This window comes from Phalacrocorax carbo, chromosome 6 (assembly GCF_963921805.1).
Source record: "Phalacrocorax carbo chromosome 6, bPhaCar2.1, whole genome shotgun sequence".
Taxonomy (NCBI): Eukaryota; Metazoa; Chordata; class Aves; order Suliformes; family Phalacrocoracidae; genus Phalacrocorax; species Phalacrocorax carbo.
The window spans coordinates 22,805,815-22,827,514 of NC_087518.1; the positions used below are offsets into that span (position 1 = coordinate 22,805,815).

At 38.7% G+C, this 21,700-nt stretch overlaps 1 protein-coding gene across 2 annotated transcripts in view; it reads right to left on the reverse strand.

Moving 5' to 3' along the window:
• VGLL4 (vestigial like family member 4) overlaps positions 1 to 21,700 on the reverse strand; it is a 105,261-nt gene that overhangs the window by 34,787 nt on the left and 48,774 nt on the right. Inside the window, exon 1 of one of the 2 annotated variants that reach the window (XM_064454249.1) lies at positions 9,979 to 10,662. The exons of the other annotated variant lie outside the window; for it this stretch is intronic. Coding sequence (XP_064310319.1) covers positions 9,979 to 10,060 — 82 coding nt within the window. The 5' untranslated portion in view covers positions 10,061 to 10,662. Of the gene's footprint in view, positions 1 to 9,978; positions 10,663 to 21,700 lie in introns of those variants that run through there. 2 annotated transcript variants of the gene reach the window in all.

Here is a 21,700-nt window from a genome sequence, read left to right on the forward strand (position 1 = left end):
GGTAACAAAAAATATCAGCTGTATGTCTGTGACCCATTGTTCACGTGATACTAGCTCCACAGGATCTAGAAATTAAATCTCTCACTACATTACTATGATATCACTCCACAGTTAATTATCTGAAATCCTTCCCCATTTTACTTGAATGATGTACATCCTAAACACTTCTGCAGACCTCTACCTCCAATCACACATTGAAGATGTTCTACCCCGTAATTAAGCAGGCACTCTAAACACCACTGTGAAGTTTTTAATGGAACCAAAGAGCCACTTCAGGTGCAGTGAGACACTGCATTAATTAAAAAGGTTTGGAAGAGCTGCTTTAGGTCATTAAATGAGTTATCAGCTTGCCTGTTGCTGAGCTATGCATTACATGACCGCAGCTGGACTGCTATTTAATTGAAGTTTCTTACCCCAAATTATTTTCTGAAGAGAATACAAAATTAATTGCTGGCATCAGCGGGCACATTGCTTTTATGCAACTCAACAGACCTCAAATATAGAAGAACAGACCCGTAGAGGTCCTGCGGTTCGAATACAGGAACTTAAAATTCTTCCATCCCACTATTCTTTGTAAGAGCTTATTCCTTGTATCAGCTAAAAAGGCTCAACTACTTCCCCCAAAACAGATTTCATAATCTCCATTTAGAAGGGGTCCACTATAGATGAACCACAGTCATGACAGAGTTTAGTCCAAAAGGTCCTGTTTCCTCCGCGACTGCTGAGCAGAAAGCAAGCATCTAGTCCACATATCATCAGTCCAAGTTTCAAAGATCAGAGTTTTTATCTGCTTAGCTGATTAATTACTATTTTTATTCGCACACCTCAAAGCAAAGAGGTAAAAGCGCTTTTTGTTTACTAACAGATGACAGTAAGGTCTAGCAGCTATGGCAGAGTGTTAACATCAAGCCACTGTGAATGTTGCTGTCAGCTTTATCCCTGGCTTATGTGAATTTAACAAATAACAGCTCTTTATTTCCCCTCTGTAAATAAGGATAATGTTCACTATTTATTTCATGGGAGTAGCTGAAGGTTGAATTAACTAGGCTTCTGTGGGGAGTAGGATTCTACAGAGACGGTTAAAAAAATATACATACAAATATATGAGTTACAATGGCTATAAAAATATTTGTTATCATACTTGCTTCTAAACGGACTGATTGAGAAATAGCTGAAAGCAAACAGGGTACTGTTCAATTTACTGTACTACAAAGAAAAACTCAGTACATCCACAGATTAGCTGTTAAGGCAAGCATTGTGTACCTCAGAGCAGTTACAGTCTTAGAAACTAGGATTTTTAAAGGAAGAGAACTTAATATTTTGCTGATGAGCTAAGTTAGACACATTTATTATAGAACATTGGTAAAAGAAGCTTTTTCTAAGAGAGAGAAACTAGTCAAGAATCTGTAAACTTCACTCCTAATGCTGGAATTCCTACTTTTGACAACTTCACTAAATAGCTCAGTATGATGCCTACAACAAGGTAAGAGCAAAGTGTTCACCTCTAACTGTAGCCACCAGTTTTAGAGTATTCAGCAGGAAAAGTGTGCACGTCAGCATTCTCCCGGCTGGCTCTATGAGATCTAATTTACGCCAACCACAGAGAGACTGCGATAGCTCTCCAAGATGCCACAGCATGAAAACTGAAGGGTGGGGGTTAAACAAGCAGCAATGCACACCAGATGTCTGAGGAAGACAGCTAAGAGATCTGGAGCACAAGGAAGCATATTAAAAAAAAAAAAAATCCCCTCCAGTGCCATAAATATTTATACTAAATCCAAGAAACTGGCCGAGTTAAAACTTGTCCTATATGAATCATACAGCACTTCCCTCACCCCATCTTCATTTAATGTGTTCTATATAAAACCACCACAAAGGAGGTGCCATAGTTATTACCAACAGGTTTTTTTTCTATATGCTAAGAGTACTTTTTGTAGACCTCCTGCTTTAGAACAGATTACTTTCCAAAGAACATAAACAGAACAACTAGTCTTATTTTACTTGGCTAGCTCTTGTGTAGCATTTACTAGTCTTCCTAGATAATTTAGATTCATAGAAATATTTTCCTTTTGACTGGACTACTTTGATTTTCTTCATACAGCCATTTAATTACAATTAGCAATGAATCACAGAGAAAACTCCAATTTAGTAATCTGGAGCCAAGAAACAAGATTTTTTCTGAAGGGTTTTCTTGCAAAGTGTCAAAACCTGCTAATTTTACAAATATCTGAAGTTCATTCCAGAATTGAGACATACTAAACATTAACAACCTAGTAACGATATTGGAAGTCACAATACCATCTCCAAAGTGCAACTGGAGTGCACCAATGGCATTTTAAAAACAAGTAAATACTCATTCCCAAACAGACAACAGCTATTTCAAAAGATCCACTCAGCAGCTTTGGTTTTTGCTCTTCTTACACAAAGAATTGCTGGGCTGGGCACTTTGTAGATGGTAACTAGAAAGGCTATTGCCAATCTGTGGTCTGTGATTTTTGGTTAGAATAAAACATAATAAACATTTTGATACTGGTTTATATTCCCAAACAGTAGTTTGGGAAAAAATTCCAATCCTGGATTTAAAAAAAAAAAAAAAAAAAAGAAGATAGGCTCATCTACTAAATCTCTCTCACTTCTAATTACAACCCATGTTTAAAGATAAAAAGCCCTATTTCTGCATGCTGAGGAATAAATATTAAGTCTTGCAAACCAGGGAGGTGTAATGCTGTGTGGTTTCCATGCCCTGTCAAATGGGTTTCCAGGAAAAACTACTGCTTTTTAAACACAACTGGTTCCAAACTTTTCCTGGGAAAGCAAATATATTTCCTGGAACCTGCTAGCAACATTTGGAAGAATAGGAGGAAAGTCATACACTACAGTGCTTGACTCTCACAGTTGACAAGGAACACTCCAAAATGATGAGTGAAAAAGAACATGTCTTAAAATAATCAAAGATAGACTCTTGTAACAATGTGTATTAAGAAAAGTTAGGCCACAATTTTTGTGAAGGAACTAAGCTGGCACCTGCCTGAATAAGGCATAGTTTCTTTCCTCCTCCTATACCACAAAGGCTATAACATTCCGCTTTATCTCAAACATTATCTGCCTCCATCTAAGTACACTAGTGGATGATCTTTTCCTCCAAAGACAAGTGAGGCACAAAGTGTCACATAACATATCTGGAGGGGAAATCTGGACTGCACCATGCACTACTATGTTTAACAAGTTCTTGTTTTTAATGCTAGCAACAACAAAGTTAAAAAGTGGAGAAAGAAGAAAAGTGTTACTTTAAAAAAATCTGATACCAAACAGTGCCATGAAACTTAAAGGAAATGTTCTAAACTCCATTTCACACTTTTGTCCCCCACATGTGTGTTACTTCTCACCTGAGATTTTCAGGACTTACATTCCTATTAAAACTAGATATCTAAAGATCTTTGATGAAGACTAACCACCTCACTGAAGTTTCTGGATTACTTTTTCTAGAACCAATGCTGTGGTGGTCCCAGGAACACCATCACTTCAACTTCACCAAGGATATACAAGAAAAAGCTGTACAGAGCTCTTTCCTAACGACTAAAATGTTCCAAGCTTGCCTTAGAATCAGTGCCAAACTACTACTGATGTTAAGAATAAAACTCTTGCAACTCCATGTATCTGCAACATGAGGTTTAGAAGTTGAGAGAGATAACCCTAATTAAGAGCTCAACTGCCTCTTTGAAACTGCACTTGTGCTGGATGATCTACGGCCCCTCTTTCTGTCCCACCACGACTCCTAAGGTACCTGCCAAAACACACCAAGCTACATGCGCCATTACATCAACTTACAGAGATAGGCACAAGAACGTCAGCTCTTTCATAAAAAAAACCTGTTAGATGAAGCACCAGGGGAAATCTGCCTCCAGGAAACTAAAACTGTGCATCATGACACTTGTGGTGGCATAGTGCTTATACGACAACATCTAGCAGTGCTATATCACACAGTCAATTATCTTCCCAAGTGCATGGCTTTTACTGAAAGGGAAAAAAAACCCAATGACTCTGTGTGTCCAGCAATCATTCCACGCTGATTTGTAAAGTAATTTTCAAGAAGATGATACTGACTGCACAATGAAGAAAAAATTGGCTGGCTTTAAAAAAGAAATTAAAACCAAAACCACTCATGATTCCTTAACACTGGAGAAGTATAATACCATTTTTGTAAACACTCCTCCAGAAACTTGTATTCATCACTACCTCATGCTATTATCAGTGAAAAATTATAGGCTCTGTCCTGCTGGATTATTGTTAGTGTAAACAACTTTGCTAAATTGCTTGGCACGCTGTCTGCATGCAGCATGTTAAAACTCTGTAGTCTATTCAGCCAAAATCAAATATAAAGCCCTATCTGTATTAATCCTCAAGAAGAAATTAATAGACAACTGTTTTCATGCAAAGCAGATACTTAAAAAAGGCAAAACCAATATGTATGGATGAACTTGTTCATTCATAATTTTAGATGCCACACAATGAAGACTGTTGTTTAAGCTTTATATTTTCTCTAACAGTTCTCCATACAATACAGTGCATTGTTCAAACTCTGGAGCAATTTAAGCTTTTTCCAAGTCTCCTAAAATCCCTGGATTTATATCCAAAGAGGCCTGGCACTGTAACAAATTTGACTTGTGAGTAACAAGTTACAGCCTTTAAGCAAATTGGTCATTAACACAGAATTCAACTTACTGCTACAAACCTCACTACCTTTTATCTTAGAAAAAAATGTGCTGCCTATCTTATCTATTAAAAATACATAGTGGGTTATCCCACAACTTTCAATTTCTTTGTTTGAGTTCTCAGTACAAATGCTGAACTAGCATCAAAGGTGAGGAGAACAACACAACTCTAGGGAAGTATGACCTAAATCTATCTTGCCTTTGATGAATGAGGAAAATAAACTGAATTGTGATGTCAGTACTGAAAAGGATATTCCCAACTTCATGCTAGGAGGAAATGAGTAAGAAAAGCCCAACTGTGAAGTTGGAGGTCTTTGTTTTTTCCTGAAGATAAAAGACATTGAAAAAGCAAAACCCAAAGAATGTTCTATAAATGGGGAACATTCTGTGGGTGCATCTTAATTTACATTACTTTGAATAGAAATTTTATACTGCATTACAAAAAAGAACACTTAATTCACCATGAAGGAGATTTTTATCCCATTTATTATTCCACTAATTCATAATAGAAGAATAGTGTTAAAATAATTTTATATATTTAGAAACTAAACCAAACTTCAGAATTAATAGGAGAAACTGATGTTACAAACCCAGTGTAAAATGCAAGGTCAGCAAGAAAACTGATGGAAACTATTCTTCAGAACTTGAGAAAACATGTTACATTTCATTAAAAAAGCAAATGAAGTTAGCAGAATCTGTTTCAGGCTCCTTGTTTAATATAAAACATCTAAACTGGCCTTTTTGGGAATATATACATATATTCAAAATGCCTTGCAGTGCCCTAAGAAGATATGTAGCTGTGGAAGCTCAGTGCTGTAGCCAACTAATGCTTCATTTTTACAGGAAGTAAGTGAAATAATTATGTAATATGCCACTAACTAATATAAGCTGTCCTAAAACCAAGAAGTGGTGTTTTTCTATAAATCTGGATCCAATCTTCTTCATTAAAAAATCCATTCTTCTGGACTGTCCAGAGAACTGTGTATAACTATTTTGAGTGCTCCAAGTCTCCTAACATGCCTGGGGGATTTCTTAGCATCTTATTGCATTTCTTTATACCCTTCCCAGCACAGCAGTTCAAGCCTTGAGAATGCAGTAATAACACAAAGCATTTGAAAATATGAGAGAGGGGAAGGAAGGCAGAAATCTGCCTTCCAACGCACAACCATCTGTACACTCACTCCCTCATATAAACAACAAAATGAAACAAATCTACTGGGAGACTGCACCTTCTCATACATATTCTATTGGAAATGAGGAGCCAAAACTTGCTAGACTGCCCCTGCACTAGTCAAAAAGCAGGATCACCTGTGATTTGTTTTGTTTAACTCTGAGCACTCCTGACATTACCTCACACACAAGGCTCCGGGAGAAAGAATATTCAGCTAAAGTTAAGTGAGTTTCCATTGTAAAACAAGATGCAGATGTTCTACCTCTGAACACATGCCCGGATCAAGTGCTTGTCATTTGATAGGAAGCACTGCGAACACCAGACTGGTACAGAATGGTTCTGCTTCATGGCCTTTGCACCTTAGCGAGGACAACAGTCTACCAAGAGTTTTCTGATGTCTCTCAGTACATTACAAAGAAAACAATGCTAAGAAAGCACTACTCATCAAACTGGCAGCAAATGTTTAGTAGGAGGATATCAGATGTATTTATGCCAACAATCAGTGTCCAGGTGCTGAGTCAACAATTCTCTAATTATTTCTTCTTCCCTTTCTTATTGCACCAAATACATTACAATAAATTGCTTGAAATGGTTGATCATTGCTAATGTAACTGTCACTTTCCTACTGGCAAAGACTACCCATTCTCATTTGAATGATTTAAAAATTTTCTTTCACTGGAGAGGGAGACAAACCTCAAATGTTCTCTTTTATGCAACTTGTTAAAAAAACACCATGTTTCTAAAATTAAGATTTTCCTCCAAAAGCATCAGAGTTGAGACTATCATGGGGCATCTCGAGGAGCTCAAATAACATGAAGAAAACACTCAAAAGGGCATAAATTATCAGTATAAACCAAACAGCCCTGAGGAAAATGAAATGGCTTTGTTCTGTAGTTCAACATTAGGGACCCCCATTGAAAAACCCTCTCACCTCATTGCTGGTTATAATCCTTTTGCTGGCTGTGGCTGTCTTAATTATACAAGTATGCAGAACTTTCCATCATATTACAGAATCACAGAAGCATTGAGGCTAGAAGGCACCTCAGGAGATCACCTAGTCAAAACCTCCTGCTCAAAACCAGGCTCAACTAGGTCAGGTTGCTTGGGGCCGTGTCCAGCCAAGCTTTGAGTATCTCCAAAGATGGAGACTCCACAACCTCTCTGGGTAACTTGTGCCAGTGTTAGACCACTCTCATAGCAGGGGGAAAAAAAAAATTATTGTGTTTGAGAAAGCAGTCAACTTCAGTTAAGGTTCCGTACTACAAAGCAGTCAGCTAAATCTGCAACACACCATTACTTCTTAACAGTTAATGAGAGAACTAGATCTCCCATTTCCACACCCCCAACTCCCCCTGCAACAAAGGGGCACTTTCCTGTCCCTAAAGCAGATTCCATCCATATTAGTCGTCATTCCACTTCCTTCCCCGACCTCCACTGAGTAAGCTGAAATCAGAAATATGGTTTATGCACTAAACAGCGCTCTCTCAAGAAATGCTCCCATACTCACAGGAGCATGATCATGAATGACACTACTTAGAAAGAGAACGAGATTAAGACACAGCTGAGGTTTCCTGCACCTACCAGTCAAGGAAGACCAACCAAGCGCTGGCATTACCTCTGTAGCCCAAAGCCTGCATATAACAAATTGCTATCTCTAGCTCTTGCTGGGCAAGAAAAAGCAGGACTCATCTTGGGATGCAAACTATATTCTTCTACTCCATGTTGAAATAAAGGGCTGCCAAATGCACATGATGGAAGAACTTTTCCTATTTCTTATGTACCAATACATCTCTTATCCGTAAGGTGCAGCAACAAATTAGTGGCACATAGTTCCAGTGGCTTGTGCCAGAGGTGAAAGATTAAAACCACTAGTAAACTTCATAAAACAATAATGACACATTTCACCAGCATACCAATTACCTCAATAAGCAAAAGTAAGCGTCTCAAGAGAGATTCTAAAGGAATAAAGAACCCATCTCATTTATTTCCTGTGGCATGTAGGTCCATAATTCTTTCCTCTGAAATTACAAATCTACTTTCACATCATACAATGTATTTGTATCTTATCCCACATCTGCAAAACTACTTTTCAGGAAGGCATCCATTTATAAGTAGTTCAAGTATGACCTTCAATAAATCCTAATTAATTGAGTTTGAAAGGGCACTTTGTTGTCAATATAGTTACTACCACAGCAGTGTCTTTGAAGAAACAAGATCCATCACTGCTGACACAACTCACTTTTAAAATAAATACTATGGCAGAGGCACAGAAGATCTGTAGGCATCTCTAAAACACCCTTCGTGTTCACTGCAGATGTTGCCAGTGTTTATACTTTTTAAACCGCTGGGATATAAACACCTCACTATAAACACAACTAAGTTTTGGTTTTCTTTTTTTCATTTTGTGTGTGTTTATTTTAGTGTTAAAAACATTAACTTCCATAATAAGGGAAATGGTAACAGATGTTTAAACTAAACAAAGAGCGTATTCCTTAAGCTGTTCCTTTGCTTTTGAACTATTAAAGCTAAGATCTGGTTAAATAACAATTATTGGAGAAGGGGGTGGAGAAAAAAGGGGCTGGGAAGAATCTGCCATAAATATTAGGCATAATTATAATGAATTGAACTGATGAGCCAAAACTACAGTTTTTCTACCTTAGTCAACAAAACACTCAGGAACATGTACTGCGTAAGTAGAATTTAATGCAAAACTTCATGGTCTTCATCAGAAGTTGTCAGCTGCTTCCAAATAAAGCATTGGTTACTACAGAGAGCAATGAAAATGTAAAGGATCCTGCAAGTTGTTTTTCTTTCTTTCTTTTTTTTTTTTAAACTAGTTACCTGGCTGTAATGAAGAATGCATGGGATTAGAAACAGCTTGAAACTTCAACTCTATTGAATCCCAGTTCTATATTATTCAGTACTGATGGGCAAGCTTGATCTTCTCTAAGAGAGCTTTATTCAAGCAAATATATACATATTTGTGCAGGAAAAAAAAAGAAAAGAAACAGAGATATTAGGAGTTCTAGTGTGTTCCAAAGTGTACAGAGTTCCAAAGTGAGGTTCAGCTCCTTGTCTTCTGGCCTGGTCTTTTTCTGAAGAGCGTGAATAGAAAGCTTCCAGTCCTATGTATGCTCCTTATTGTTTCTTCCCTGACAACTGTAGCAAGTTTATTTTCCAAATGAACAGGGAAATGTTCCTGCTGAATCAGAAGAAAGATTTCTGCAATGCTTGTGTGTGGCTACAGCAAAAACAGTTCTACTGCCAAGCTGTATTAGCTCACTGGTGCCTTTCTTTCTAGGCAAAGCCAAGCCATAACCACTTCTTCAAACTGCACGTAGATAAAAGTCTTCTAGATTAAGAAACTGATTTTACCCTGTTACCTCAGGCAACTTCCAAACAGGCCTATTAATGCTCACAGTACGAAGAGCAAACGCCAGCTTCTGTTAGCTGAAGTAAAATTCACAGTCCAGCAAAGCGGAAAAAAAATCCCCTGTTTTCCAACTCGTTGTGTAATTCGTTCCCCCGGGGACTGGAGCACGGGGTGGTTCTCGGGAAGGAGGGGTGCGCGGGCTGGAGGCGGCAGACGCATCTTGCAGCCGGGGCTCTGCACGCTGTGCGGGGAAGGGGAAAGGGAAGAGGAAGGCAAACAATGGGGCCACCCCGTGCTGCCCGACCCGCAGGGAAAGCGCCCCGGGTCCCATGCTCCGAAGCCGTCCCACAGGGCTGAAGGTAGCAGTGCCCAACTGCTCCGCTGGAGCACAGGTAGACGTCTACGTTAACGCTCACACCCATCTTACAAACCGTTTCTTTTACAGCTACGAAAATCATGAACAAACCCCCCCTCTGCCTCAAAAGCAGCACGGTCCTTTAACTAATGGCATCTTTACGGAAAAAATAATGCTAAAAATACTCTTTGTAAAAAGAGAACAGAAAAATTAAAAGAATAAAAAAACCCCTTCCCTTAAACAAAGCCATAACAACAATGCAGACCACAACCAAGAGCACAGATTGCTTTTCAAGAGGGAGAATTCACACTTACAAACCACAGAAAACACACCCAACAAAAGACGCTTTGTGAAATGAAACCATTACCTTCATAGCACAGAATGCCAATATTGTTGTTCATCTTGTCCAAGTATTGGTAGTTCAACAGGTCCATCTTCATAAATAGCATTTATCGGGCTAGCAAAAGAGACCAGCTTATTTGCTTTTGCACAGGTTCAGGGAGGAGGAAGCCAGGCGAATGGTGCCGAGTATGCTCCGGCTTCCTAAACTTCACTAGCGCAAAGCCCAGCCGTCTGCTAATCAAAACAAAGTATATTAAAGGAAAGTTGGAGGGATTAAAACACACACACTCTCCCTTCCAAACTTCTGAAAACTAAAGTATACTGTGTCCTTCAATACAAAGACGACTATCTAAAAACTTTTCAAGTCTTTTTTCAACTTAAAAAAAAAAACAACAAACAACAAAAAAAACAACCACCGAGAAAAAAAAAGACAACAGAAACAAGGGAAGTTTCCTGGGACAAAGCCACGCTAGTTCTGCTCACAGCCCGCTGCAAGTTAACTGCACTGACATGCAGGCTATGCTTGGTATGACTCGTATGTAAACCAGCTTCCTCTGGCTACCAGGCGGGGAGGACTGAGCATGCTCATTGAATCCCTGGAGCTCCTCAAATGTCAGGGATATTTTCTGCACAAGATCAGTCTCTAAATGCACTGAGTGTTTGAAAGAAAGAGGCGGTGGCGGGCCTGTGCAGAAGGGGCCATGTCAGAGTCGCTCTTGACAGGAAGCAGTGCTGCCACTGTCCAGGAGGAGGAGGAAGAGAAGGAAGGGGGGAGCAGGGACAGACCGGCGAGCAGAGAGGCCCCCTCTCCGCTGGAGAAGGGGCAGGAGCAGACTGAGGCACTGTGCAAGCACTCCAGAGCAATGTCCTGCTCGGCCTGCTAAGCCAGAGAACCAATCACACACTGTTTAAAATCCATTCACACATACACACAGACACAGCTACAATTCAATCAGTGTACCATTACATTTGATTTTTTTTTTTTCAAGGGCTATTAGCAGTTAAACATCCTGTGTTCTGGATTACTAACAGCTGTTAAAGCTCCAGTTCAGATGACACAAATGATGGAGATTTTTACAGCAGTTGCTCTCATCTCAGGATGTGGTCTTGCCCTTCTGCAGCCTGAATCTTGATCACAAAGACTCTAGCTGCTTGTACAGATGTGTATAACTCATCATAAGAGGGTAGAACATCTGTATGGGTGTAAGCATGTGCTAACCCAATGGGCATCAGTTTGTATTTGCTGCAGCCGATCAGCAGCTGAAGTCTGATTTGATTGAGAAAGAAATACTGGGGAAGTTTGTTACAGACAAACAAAAAGCTAATGGAGTCCTCCTGCCTCCCTCTGCCCTGTGGCTTGAAACAACTCATCCCTGCCTTTCTGGGCTGGAGGATTTTAATGGTACACACAGGAGCATACAGTCTGGGCAAATTAAATAACAAACTTTCACTTCCACTCTGAGCACTTCTCCCCTCTGTTAGAGAAGGGGAAGATATTACATTACAGAGGCAACTCATGGAGTGACATTTTGTCAAGGCATTTTGAAAAATACTGCTTGAATACTCTGGATATTTCAGTGAGACTAGCTAATTTAGTTAAAGTTACTGCTGATAAATAGAAATAAGAAATTTATCTCCAGTGAAGATTCCCTAGAACACAAATAAGGTTTCCCCTCACTTCAGATACAAAAAGTAGTCCTGTGCATTATCTACCTATATGTTTCAGTTGAAGGAGAATGTCCACTAACATTCTGCTATTAATCTTTAAGACTTTCACATGGTGTAACAACTTATGGATACTTAATGCTGAGGTAACAGTACATTTCTTGGATGGTACCTAATAAAAAGGTTGCAGTTGTTTTTTTGTCTCACAGGATTTGTTACAACAAAAGTCGCAACCACAAATCTCCAAGCCAAAGTAATGCGTGGTATTTTCTAGAAAAAGATAGATGTTTTCAATAAAGAGAAGAACATTATTATATTTAAGCAGGGGGACTAGAAGTTTTACATAGCGGCTTATGTTGTGCATACTCAAATTCAAAGATACGCTATACCAATGCTTCAGATTAAACCAGCCATTTAATAAAGGCATCAAGAGAAGTCTTAGTCCTTTAAGACATAAACTGCGATAAAAACCCATACCTACAACGTTAACAAAAGAGAGGCATGTTTCTTCAGCATGAAATGCAAGTTTCTTATGTAAGTATGCCAACTCTTTTGGGGAAAATATTTATGATATGTACAGTTTTTAATATAGAGATCATCCCTGAATTTACATTAATACAGCACATTTTATGGATGCTTGGGAAGGATAAGAAGAGATAAGTATTTAATTTTTCCAATTTAAAACACTTAAATTTTTGCAGGACGTGCAGGTGATGAGGAAGAAAAAAAAGCAGAGGAGCAGTGGTCTACAAGACAGGGTTTGCACATAATGAGGCAAGGCATTATAGTTCAAAGTCCAATATAAATTTCCCTCTATATTCAAAGATACATGCTTCTTCAAGTTGTTTGGAAAAGCAAGGTCTACAAATCACTGACTGCTCAGTATTGCTGTCCAGACACTAATAAATAAATTATGTCTTCTTTATTAGACCAGTAGTCACTGGTCTACAGGTTTTTAGACAGTAATGATCACTTTATTATGTGAATGGCTTTCAGCAGTACAGTATACACTTTAATTAACACTTGTCAAATGTTGCATAATGAACGAGATGCTTCACATTAAATAATAATAAATTGGTACAAAACACTGGGAGCTTTATGAATTTCTAAATTAAAATACCTATATTGAAACTAAGGCAATGTCTAGTAAAAGTATAGAGGGGAAATTATCAATGTAAATATATCTCAAGCATTCTAAAACCAAAATACCATTAACATGAAATCTTTTTTTGAAAGAAAACTTAACAGCTCAGCAAATTCAAGTCCAGCAGATATGAACCTTAAATACTGACAGAGTCACAGTTCTCTGTTCTTGACAGCAAAGGATTCCCAACAGCTGGATTCAAAACACTGTTCATCAAACACTTCACCACTTTGAGACACCTTCTGCTGAACTGAAATCTATAATCAGTGCATCGGCGGGTTAGAAGAAGCATATACAGAAAAACAAGCTGTTAACATCACCCCAGGACCTTTGTTGGGTCGTTTTGTTTTTCTACATATTGATAGCTGCAAACACAATTTTGTGCTGCAGTAGCTCTGCTTCCTATTAGCTAGAGTACTTCCTATAGGATTGCACACACTTTTCTTCTATAAGGCAGATAAATACCCATATCTATATATAAAACTATACATACCTCTCCATATATATACACAAAATGTTTACCACACTGGAACTTTTAACACAACACCATCCCCTAGAGGTTACTGAAAACCCACGTCTTTCTGAATCATTCTGGACTTCACATCAGAGCACATTAGATTGGATTCTAATTATCCGACATAGCAGGTGACATAGTTCAACCTCTTAGTGATCTTCTGATTCACTTTAATATGGAAAGCAAATTCAATCTTCACACAAGATTGTCTTAACACAGAAGTACTGTGAGGCAAGGAAAGCAAAACGAGGGAAAGGAGAAAAAAAAACAAAAAGCAGTTCTAATGAGCAGGTACATCATCATTGCCAAAACCAGGAGGCTAAATATGTATTTTGACAGCTAGTCCCTGCATAGGGTGGAGTCTGACAAGATTTCTGTACTGCTCTTCTACAATTCTCACAGTAAGAAAACATCAAAACTCCCCTCTTGGAGAATACAGTGCTATTTCTATGAAAGTAGTGTGAAGAAAGTGGTGTGGTAGACTCAACCATCTACACTCCGTGCGTTTTCTCCAGCTTAGTTTATGTCTGGTCAGGTGGACCAATGTCCCTTGGCAGATGGAGCACACGGGCAGCACTCCTGCTGCACTTCTTTTGTCTGAAAAGAATCTAATCTATGGCTGAGACCACTCTGAAGTGTGGACCAAAGAAGGGCAATCAGGAGATTCACTGTGAAAGCAAACAACTGCCCCCACTAAAGCACTGATGTGGATGTACCAATGGCTGATGAGAAGAACAAAGTATTTTTCAGATTTAAAAAAAAGCTTAAAAACCTTACCTTTTCAGAGTTACAGTGCATATTATGAGTGTAGTATATTATTGTGTCACTTGTTCTTAAATGCTGATAAAACTTCTCCACTATAAAAATATATAGTCTTGGCTGATTTGAGCAATAATAAACCTAATATAAAAAAAAATCCTTAAAATTGTGTTATTTGCCTGAATTTTTACAGGAAAAAAAAGGCAATTCCTTAATATATCAAGTCCATAATATCACATTTGACAGTAAGAGTTATATTGTTTTTACAGCATTTATACTGAGCTGCTTTAGGAGAAATGTTTTCAAACAAGCTACAACAGAGCACTCCTTTCTGCCTTCTGAGGACTGCCTTTCAGCTGTCCTCAACTCTGTCCAGTCCTCTGCCTCTCTACTACTGTCCTCCCCTCATGTCTCCACACTCTCTTCTCCCACATCTGCCGCTGCCTCAGGCAGTAGCACTGAAGAGCCTGAGAAAATGGTTTTGGTGCAGTTTTACTAGCTTGGTCTATGCTCCATGCCACACAACTTCTTTCAGTGGGAGAATGTGTGACACTGGCCGAGAATCAACACTACAGAAGAACAATGCACAAGCCATTCACTTGGACACAACTGAAAATTTCATCCTTGATGATCATCAGCAAAGAGGAACTGTCGCTACAGTGACCAAAAATTTGCAACCAAGAGAAAAAAGTAGTCTGTATATAGGTGAGACACACTCTGATGTAAACCACCACACAGTATTGCTCATTGTAATTCCATTTTTGAATGGACAACAATATCCATTGCAGCTCCTGAGGTCAGACAGGAATTTATGACATACCACCTATTAGCTGATACCTCAATACACTCCAAGAAGGAGGTGGAAGAATAAAGCAAGAGCACTTAAGATACAGGTTTTACCGTTTTTAACTGAAAGATGAGCAAATTTTAGTTAATAGCTGCTAGGTGGCGATGTGCCTGAAGGAAAAATACTGCTTTTCCTTTTCCACACACTCAACTGCAGAGTTGCTGCACTCAGCACCTCGTGTTTTATTATTTGAGGCAGAATATGTTTCTCAGAAAAAAAGTGAACAAAAATTCTCATTTAAGCAAGATGGGGTATTTGCTTTTAAATACATTCAGCTATGATAAGGAAATACAGTTAAAATGTATTAAACATGCAGGAAGTTCAGAGATGCATGATAAGGAAACTGACATTTAAAGTTTCTTGCAAATGGCTATCTCAACTGCACTGCCTCCGAGATCCACATAGAATAATGCATAACTAAACTCTTCGCTCCGTGAGTCAGATACTACAAAACGTACCAACTTTATATACTCTTTACGAAGCATTAATGATGATTGCACCAGTGAACAGAAGATATCAAAACACACATTCTTCCATATCACTCTTTTTAAACATAAAGATACATTGAAAATAGATTTCAATAACACCAAATAATACCTTCTCCCTTTCACAGCCTTAATTTAAAAAAAAATAATGCCTCCTTGTTGTACCTGTCCTTTACTAGCTAAAGGTTTCAACAATATGCCAGACATAGAACACAAAAGATGTTTTTGTTATTATCAGTGGAGTTCCTCAAAATGGAAATATTAGACTTATGCCCAATATTAAGCTGTAGCAAAATAATTTGTATGTTCTCTTTCATTCTTGTCATACCCAAACTTATTCAATCTTGCTTAAAAACCAAACATAGTAATATCTAGTAAGGAAATTTATTTATGAGTGTGCATGTGTACTTAACTGCATCCTCACTCATAAGCTACTAGGTAACTCAAGTTATGAAGCTGTCTATTCCCTGAAGGACTAAACCAGCAGGCATCCTGGCTTCAGTTCCCTGCTGCCCTAAGAAAAGAATTGCCAGGGAAACAAAAAAATGTAGTGGTGCCCAAGCAACGCCCAAGAACATCTAGAGTTGCAGGCTCTTGTAGGACCCAGGAATGGACGGTAATGGCTTGCCTGGACTGGGAGCTGGATTTTTTTTTTTTAATGTTTAACTACTGCACTTCTTATTCTGTACTGTTCACTTCTTTGAAGACAAAAGAGAGATTTTTAAAAAGTGTATCATTGTGCAGATAAATAAAAAAGTCAGGTCACTTATTTGTAAATATTTAGCAATTTAGAACCAGCCATTGCATATCAGATTAAAAAAACCTCTGAGACATCTAACAAGTCAAAAAGCTTTTGGTTAATTAAAGCCTGCCCTCATCAGCAAGAACCCCTCTCCCTGTTTTCGTTTTCCCTCCATCACCTCCAGAAAGCTGTTTGTCTCCTACTCCAAACTAAACGCACCCCTCTATTGTACAACACACCATTTTCACAAAGGAAATGAGGAAAGGGTAAGAGGACAAAAAAGATAGGGACAAAGGCAGGGCACAGACAAGCCTTCACTGCAACTCCCACTTGACTTTGGTGGTTTGTTGGGGTGTTTTTGGCAATAGCCACATTTAGCTCTCTGGGCCAAAATATAAAATGGGTGCAGAGGTGGTATATGATGCCTCTGGCAGCAACTGCTGCTCTGGCAGGTACTTCTTGTCTGCAGAAAAAAGCAGGTGGCAATTTAAGAAGCAGCCACTTTGCTTCTGTCAGTTAGATCATGCTGATCCAGGACTTGGGCTATGCCCTTCAAATACTTTCTGCTCTCTTACTGTGGCATAAAAGCTGTATCTCCTCATTGTTTCAGAGCTTAAAGTTTCTAAAAGCTTTAAAATGAATGGTGAGGAAGAGCATGCAGAGTACACATTCACACATTCTGCTGATCTTTCTATTCTACTATTTCACACTATTTCTAACTATTTCACAATTGCTGCATACTGCAGGGCAGTGGAGGCAACGACCCAGGTCATCTCTTCCAAGTTATACGAGGTGAAATACAAAAGAGAAAAGTGTTCAATAGCACCTGATTTATCGTGACCTCATTCTTCAAATGGTTACTCAAAGTGAACAGTAGGCTATGAAGATCAGGTTTACCAAGAATATTTTCCATTTCTCAGTAGTACCTTGCAATTCACAATTTGCTGGTGTTTTTCTCTTTTTATTCTCTTAAGCTGTGCTAAGAACACTTTAAAAATGCAGCTAGAGTACATAACAGATAAATCTAGTTTATCTAGGTTGAAAAATTGTTATTTGCTAATTAAAATATAATCTTTCCTGTTATCTGCATACTAATTTAAATTTCTGAAGGGTTGATGATAATTACAAACATAATTTATCTTGAATTACAAAGAGTCTTAAACACTATCAGAGCCTCCAGATGCAAACAGTGAGTATTTAACGTTGCTATGCCCTAATATTGTGTCAACAGGGCAAAGAAAATATATTTTTCCATTGTAAGAAATAAGAAGGGAAGAAAAAGCCTATTAAATAAAAAAGCAAATTCTAAGGCAGCTTGATACTCAGGCATCTAAACCACTATTTTACTTAGAAAAGTTGGGAGCCAGATCATGTTTAGAGGCTAGATTTCAAAATTCCTGTTCATATCCCTCAGCTTTGGGAAGAAGCAAGTTTCAAGAAACCACTAATTACGGGGTTTAGAAATAAAGCAAAGAGCTCTAATGCTAAAGTCTTTGAAAAGATTCACCCTTTATAGCTAGCTTGGCGAGACATAAGATATACTCACAGGGCCTAACTCAATTTAGATGTCAACATATGTAAATATACTTAAGCGTGTGGAGTTGACATTGCTTGCACAAATATTGAATATTACATGCAACAGAGGTAACAACCTTACAAATGATATAAAACCATGAATCCCAATGCTATCTTGCTATAAACCATGCAGTAAAATCCGTTACAACTTTTGTTACAAAAAAAATATTTTGGCTTTTAAACTTTAAAGTAATTACTTATCCTAAATGTTAGGATGAAAATGTTAATAAGTACCTATTACATAACCCAATTATATAGCTTGTAACTTACTGCTTTATTAAATTAAAAAGAAATTTCATTCAAGTTCTAAGACTATCCTTCTCCACTTGAGAATCTTGCTCTCTATTGTTTAAAAGGTATTTGACCCTAATAAATTATTTTACTGCAGTAAAAAACTCCCCCTCAACACATACTCACTTATCCCAAATCGTAGTGCTCACAAAAAACCCAGCCACCCAGAGAACAGTGCCTTTGCTTGAGATGCTGATAGATCTATTTTCCTCTGGATTGAGTAGACAAAAATGAGAAAAAAGAACTACCACATTCAGCTATCAAAGTGTTGTCCTTGAATTGTTTAAAGCAGTAATAAATGAGAATAAAGAATATGTTTTAACTATATATATCTACATACATGTGCATGTGTGTAATATTATGTAACATACATGTGGAATGTTAAAATTTCTATTAATACCACTAGCTACTACAGAGAATGCCCCCACTGTCCATAAGTACAAATTCACAGGGCTCAGAAGTCGAGAAATAACACCCCCATCATCCTTTATAAGGGAAAACTTTTGAAAAGTAGTCAGCCTTCTCTGTTCCAAAATACAAACATCAGTTTCAAAAGTACATGCTCTCAATCCTTGACAAGTCCTGACAGTGAATGCTACTAGGAAGTTTGCAGTGAATGTTACTAGGAAGACAGTGAAGACTGTTACTAGGAAGCTGAAACGCCACTTTTTCCAATGGATGAAAGTTATCATTTCCAATTCTACAGGTACACATGACATCTTTCCTTCCAGAAAGGCCATTTTTAGGCTCCAAATCAACTCCAGGGACTGCTGAAAATTCTCCATTGCTATTTTTCATTGGAAACAGCACTAGTTTTTCTTACTGTGCTTTTGGTTTTTTTCCACCCTCAAAAAATGGAAACAAGGAGGTTTAAGTAATTTCCTAATGTTTTATATTATAAAGGATATTTCTGACAAAACCAGCAAAGTCTTGGAAATTATATTTACAAGTATTTCCCATCTCTTCCCCTCTCTGCACAGCTGGCACTAGCCTTCTCTTCTTAGGCAACACAGTGGTCACAACGATCACTCACCACCTTTAATAGAAGGGACCACTGCACAGCATGGAAAGTGTAACAGCAACATGGGGCTTCCAAACTACAGTGCTAAACATGACATTTTAAAACCAAGCGTTAGCTTTTAATTTACCATAAAGAAGTAAAAATTTCCCTTTGATGAATGCTGCCCATACCACAGATTTTACTCAACACTATGTGGAATCACAGACAAATGCTGCAGTAATTTGAGAGTGAACATTACCAGAGCACAAAGCTTTGTCATTTTTTTATCACTTGTTCGGTTTTAATCCAGTTTTGAAGGAAAACATTTGTTATACAACCATACCTCCTGTCACTCTTCTTACCCCAAACTTTGAAATCGTGGGCAAATTTCAGTGATACTTCAAAGGCAGCAGAGTTCTCAAAGATAACTGCACTCCTGTCCTTTTTTTCTCTGCAAACAGTCAGCAGGGAGAGAAGACTGGCCACAGGTAATGTCACCACTTGGGGAAAAGCAAGAACTCCTCAACTGCTGTCCATTGGGTTTGGTGGTGGCTGTCTGGATGACATTGCCCCAGCCCAGCTGAGCAGGAACAAGCAGGCTAACCCAGATTACTGAGGAGGGAAAACAGAGGTGGAAAGGAAAGAATCGGAACTACCAAAGTTTTAATGACAAAAAGGGACTTGGGCATGCAGACATACGGGCATGTGTCAGGTCTCTTCCCAAGACTTATATATGCTACCTCTTCAATTCCTGAAATTTGCAGAATATTTGCCTTGTTTGGGAAGCACCAATGTCCCCAAAAGTTCCTCAGCCTTTTAAAGTGTTTCCCATCTTAACACCCCCTTTCAAGTTCTCTACAAGCTTCTCCCTCTCTTTCCAACAATCTCAAAAACCTTACTGAAGATATGTTCTCCAACTGCCCTAAATTCAATTCTTCTCTTCCTGTCCTAAGCACCTACTTTTCTCATCAACCTCAACTTACTGATCATCCCAGAGCCCCTCACACCACAACTTCCCAGCCCTTTCTAATCAAAGACTAATACTTCATATTCCAGGCCTGTTGCTGTACGCTTCTATGGGAGAACTTATCTTGGGCCGCATATCTCCGGGACACAGGGCTCTACCCACCCTGGGGACAGTGATGCACAGACATCAATATGATGGATACAAAATGTCCGTTTATTTAGCTGCGTCACATGCTTATATAGCTCTTGCGCTTCCTGTTCCTGCCACTCCTATGGGGAGGAGTCTATCTTTCCGTCACAGCCCGTGATCTTCCGGTCGCCGATCCCTGTCTATTCCCCTACACAGGCCTTAAAATTCACTCTGAATTTTACCTCTATATCAGCTTCAGCTGCTAGGCTTCTCTAGTTCTGGTTGCTTCCAATCCTGTACCAAGAAGAAAGGCCTAAGCACACACAAGGCCAACAGATACACAATCATGAGGCACTGATATCCCAAAAATGAAATGGCAGGTCTTGTTTTCAGCTTTATACCACCTTATCCCTCTCTGTCTTGGACCTTTGCCTCTTGACTTTTTAATTCCTTTCTCTTGAGCTACAGGTCCTCTCAGCTACAGGAATAAGCAACGTTGCTTCTACTAGCCTGGTAACAGACCATCTTCTTCCCAAAGTGCTAGAAAAAGGCAGAGTCATCCTGGATATAATGGAGTCTACATACTTCTCCTTCAAGAGGAGAGGGTAAAAAAAAAAAAGGCATTATTTTGCGACAGGACTGGTGGCTAAAGAGGAAGGGGTCCTAATGGTCCCAGCATCTCCTTCTGATAAAGACTGCATTGTAGATAAAATTCCCCTATAGGCAGATCCCCGCTCCCAAGCAAGAAGAAAAATCAGCTGTAGGAGGTGAACCGAGTGGAGCAGATGCTTGCAGTCTAAGCCTATCTAGCCCTCGCACATTTCTCACTCAATAGAGTGAAGAATATGACAATGTACATTTTTGTTCTTGGTATCATGAGAGAACCCAAACAGTTACTTCCTATAATTACTGCTGGTATTCCGTTCACTCTCCTCAACTCTCACCCATTAGGCTGCTCATGTGTAGGTAACTCCTGAAATCTGCTGTGGACAACCAATCCTGTCCTCTTTACATTGCTTATCCTGCAGAAAAAAGCCCAGGGCACCCTCTTAGGGATTTAAAAAATATAGGCATAAACCACATTTATCAAAAATCTGCATGGACATGTACCTCGAGGGCAGGAGAAATAAAAATAATATTCATAACAAACAAAAAAGGCAGATGTAGGTCAACAGTATACAAAAATACAATGCATCACTTCAGCATGCACAGCGTTATTGACAGAGAACAAACTTTATTCACTTATGCCTTTGCAAAATTTGTGAACATAAGGTTCAAAAGCACTAGTCTCATGGAAACTAACATCTAGAAAACACTATCCTACAAAAATATGAGATGTTGCATAAATCTTATTTTCTTTTAAAACACTGCCTAAATTTATCTCAATTGACATGTTAGATGTGCCAACCAGGAAGGAGGCACTGCCAGACTTGCTATTCACTAACTGAGAAAGCCTGCTTTGTAATATCTCAGTGATAGCCTTAGCTGCAGTTACCACAATATTGTGGAGTTCGGGATCCTGCTGAGTGTGCCGAAGGCTAGCTCTAAGACAAGGATTCTGGATTTTAGAAGAGCAAACCTCAGTTCTCTCAGGGATCAGTTGGGGGGGATTCAATGGGAAACTTCCAA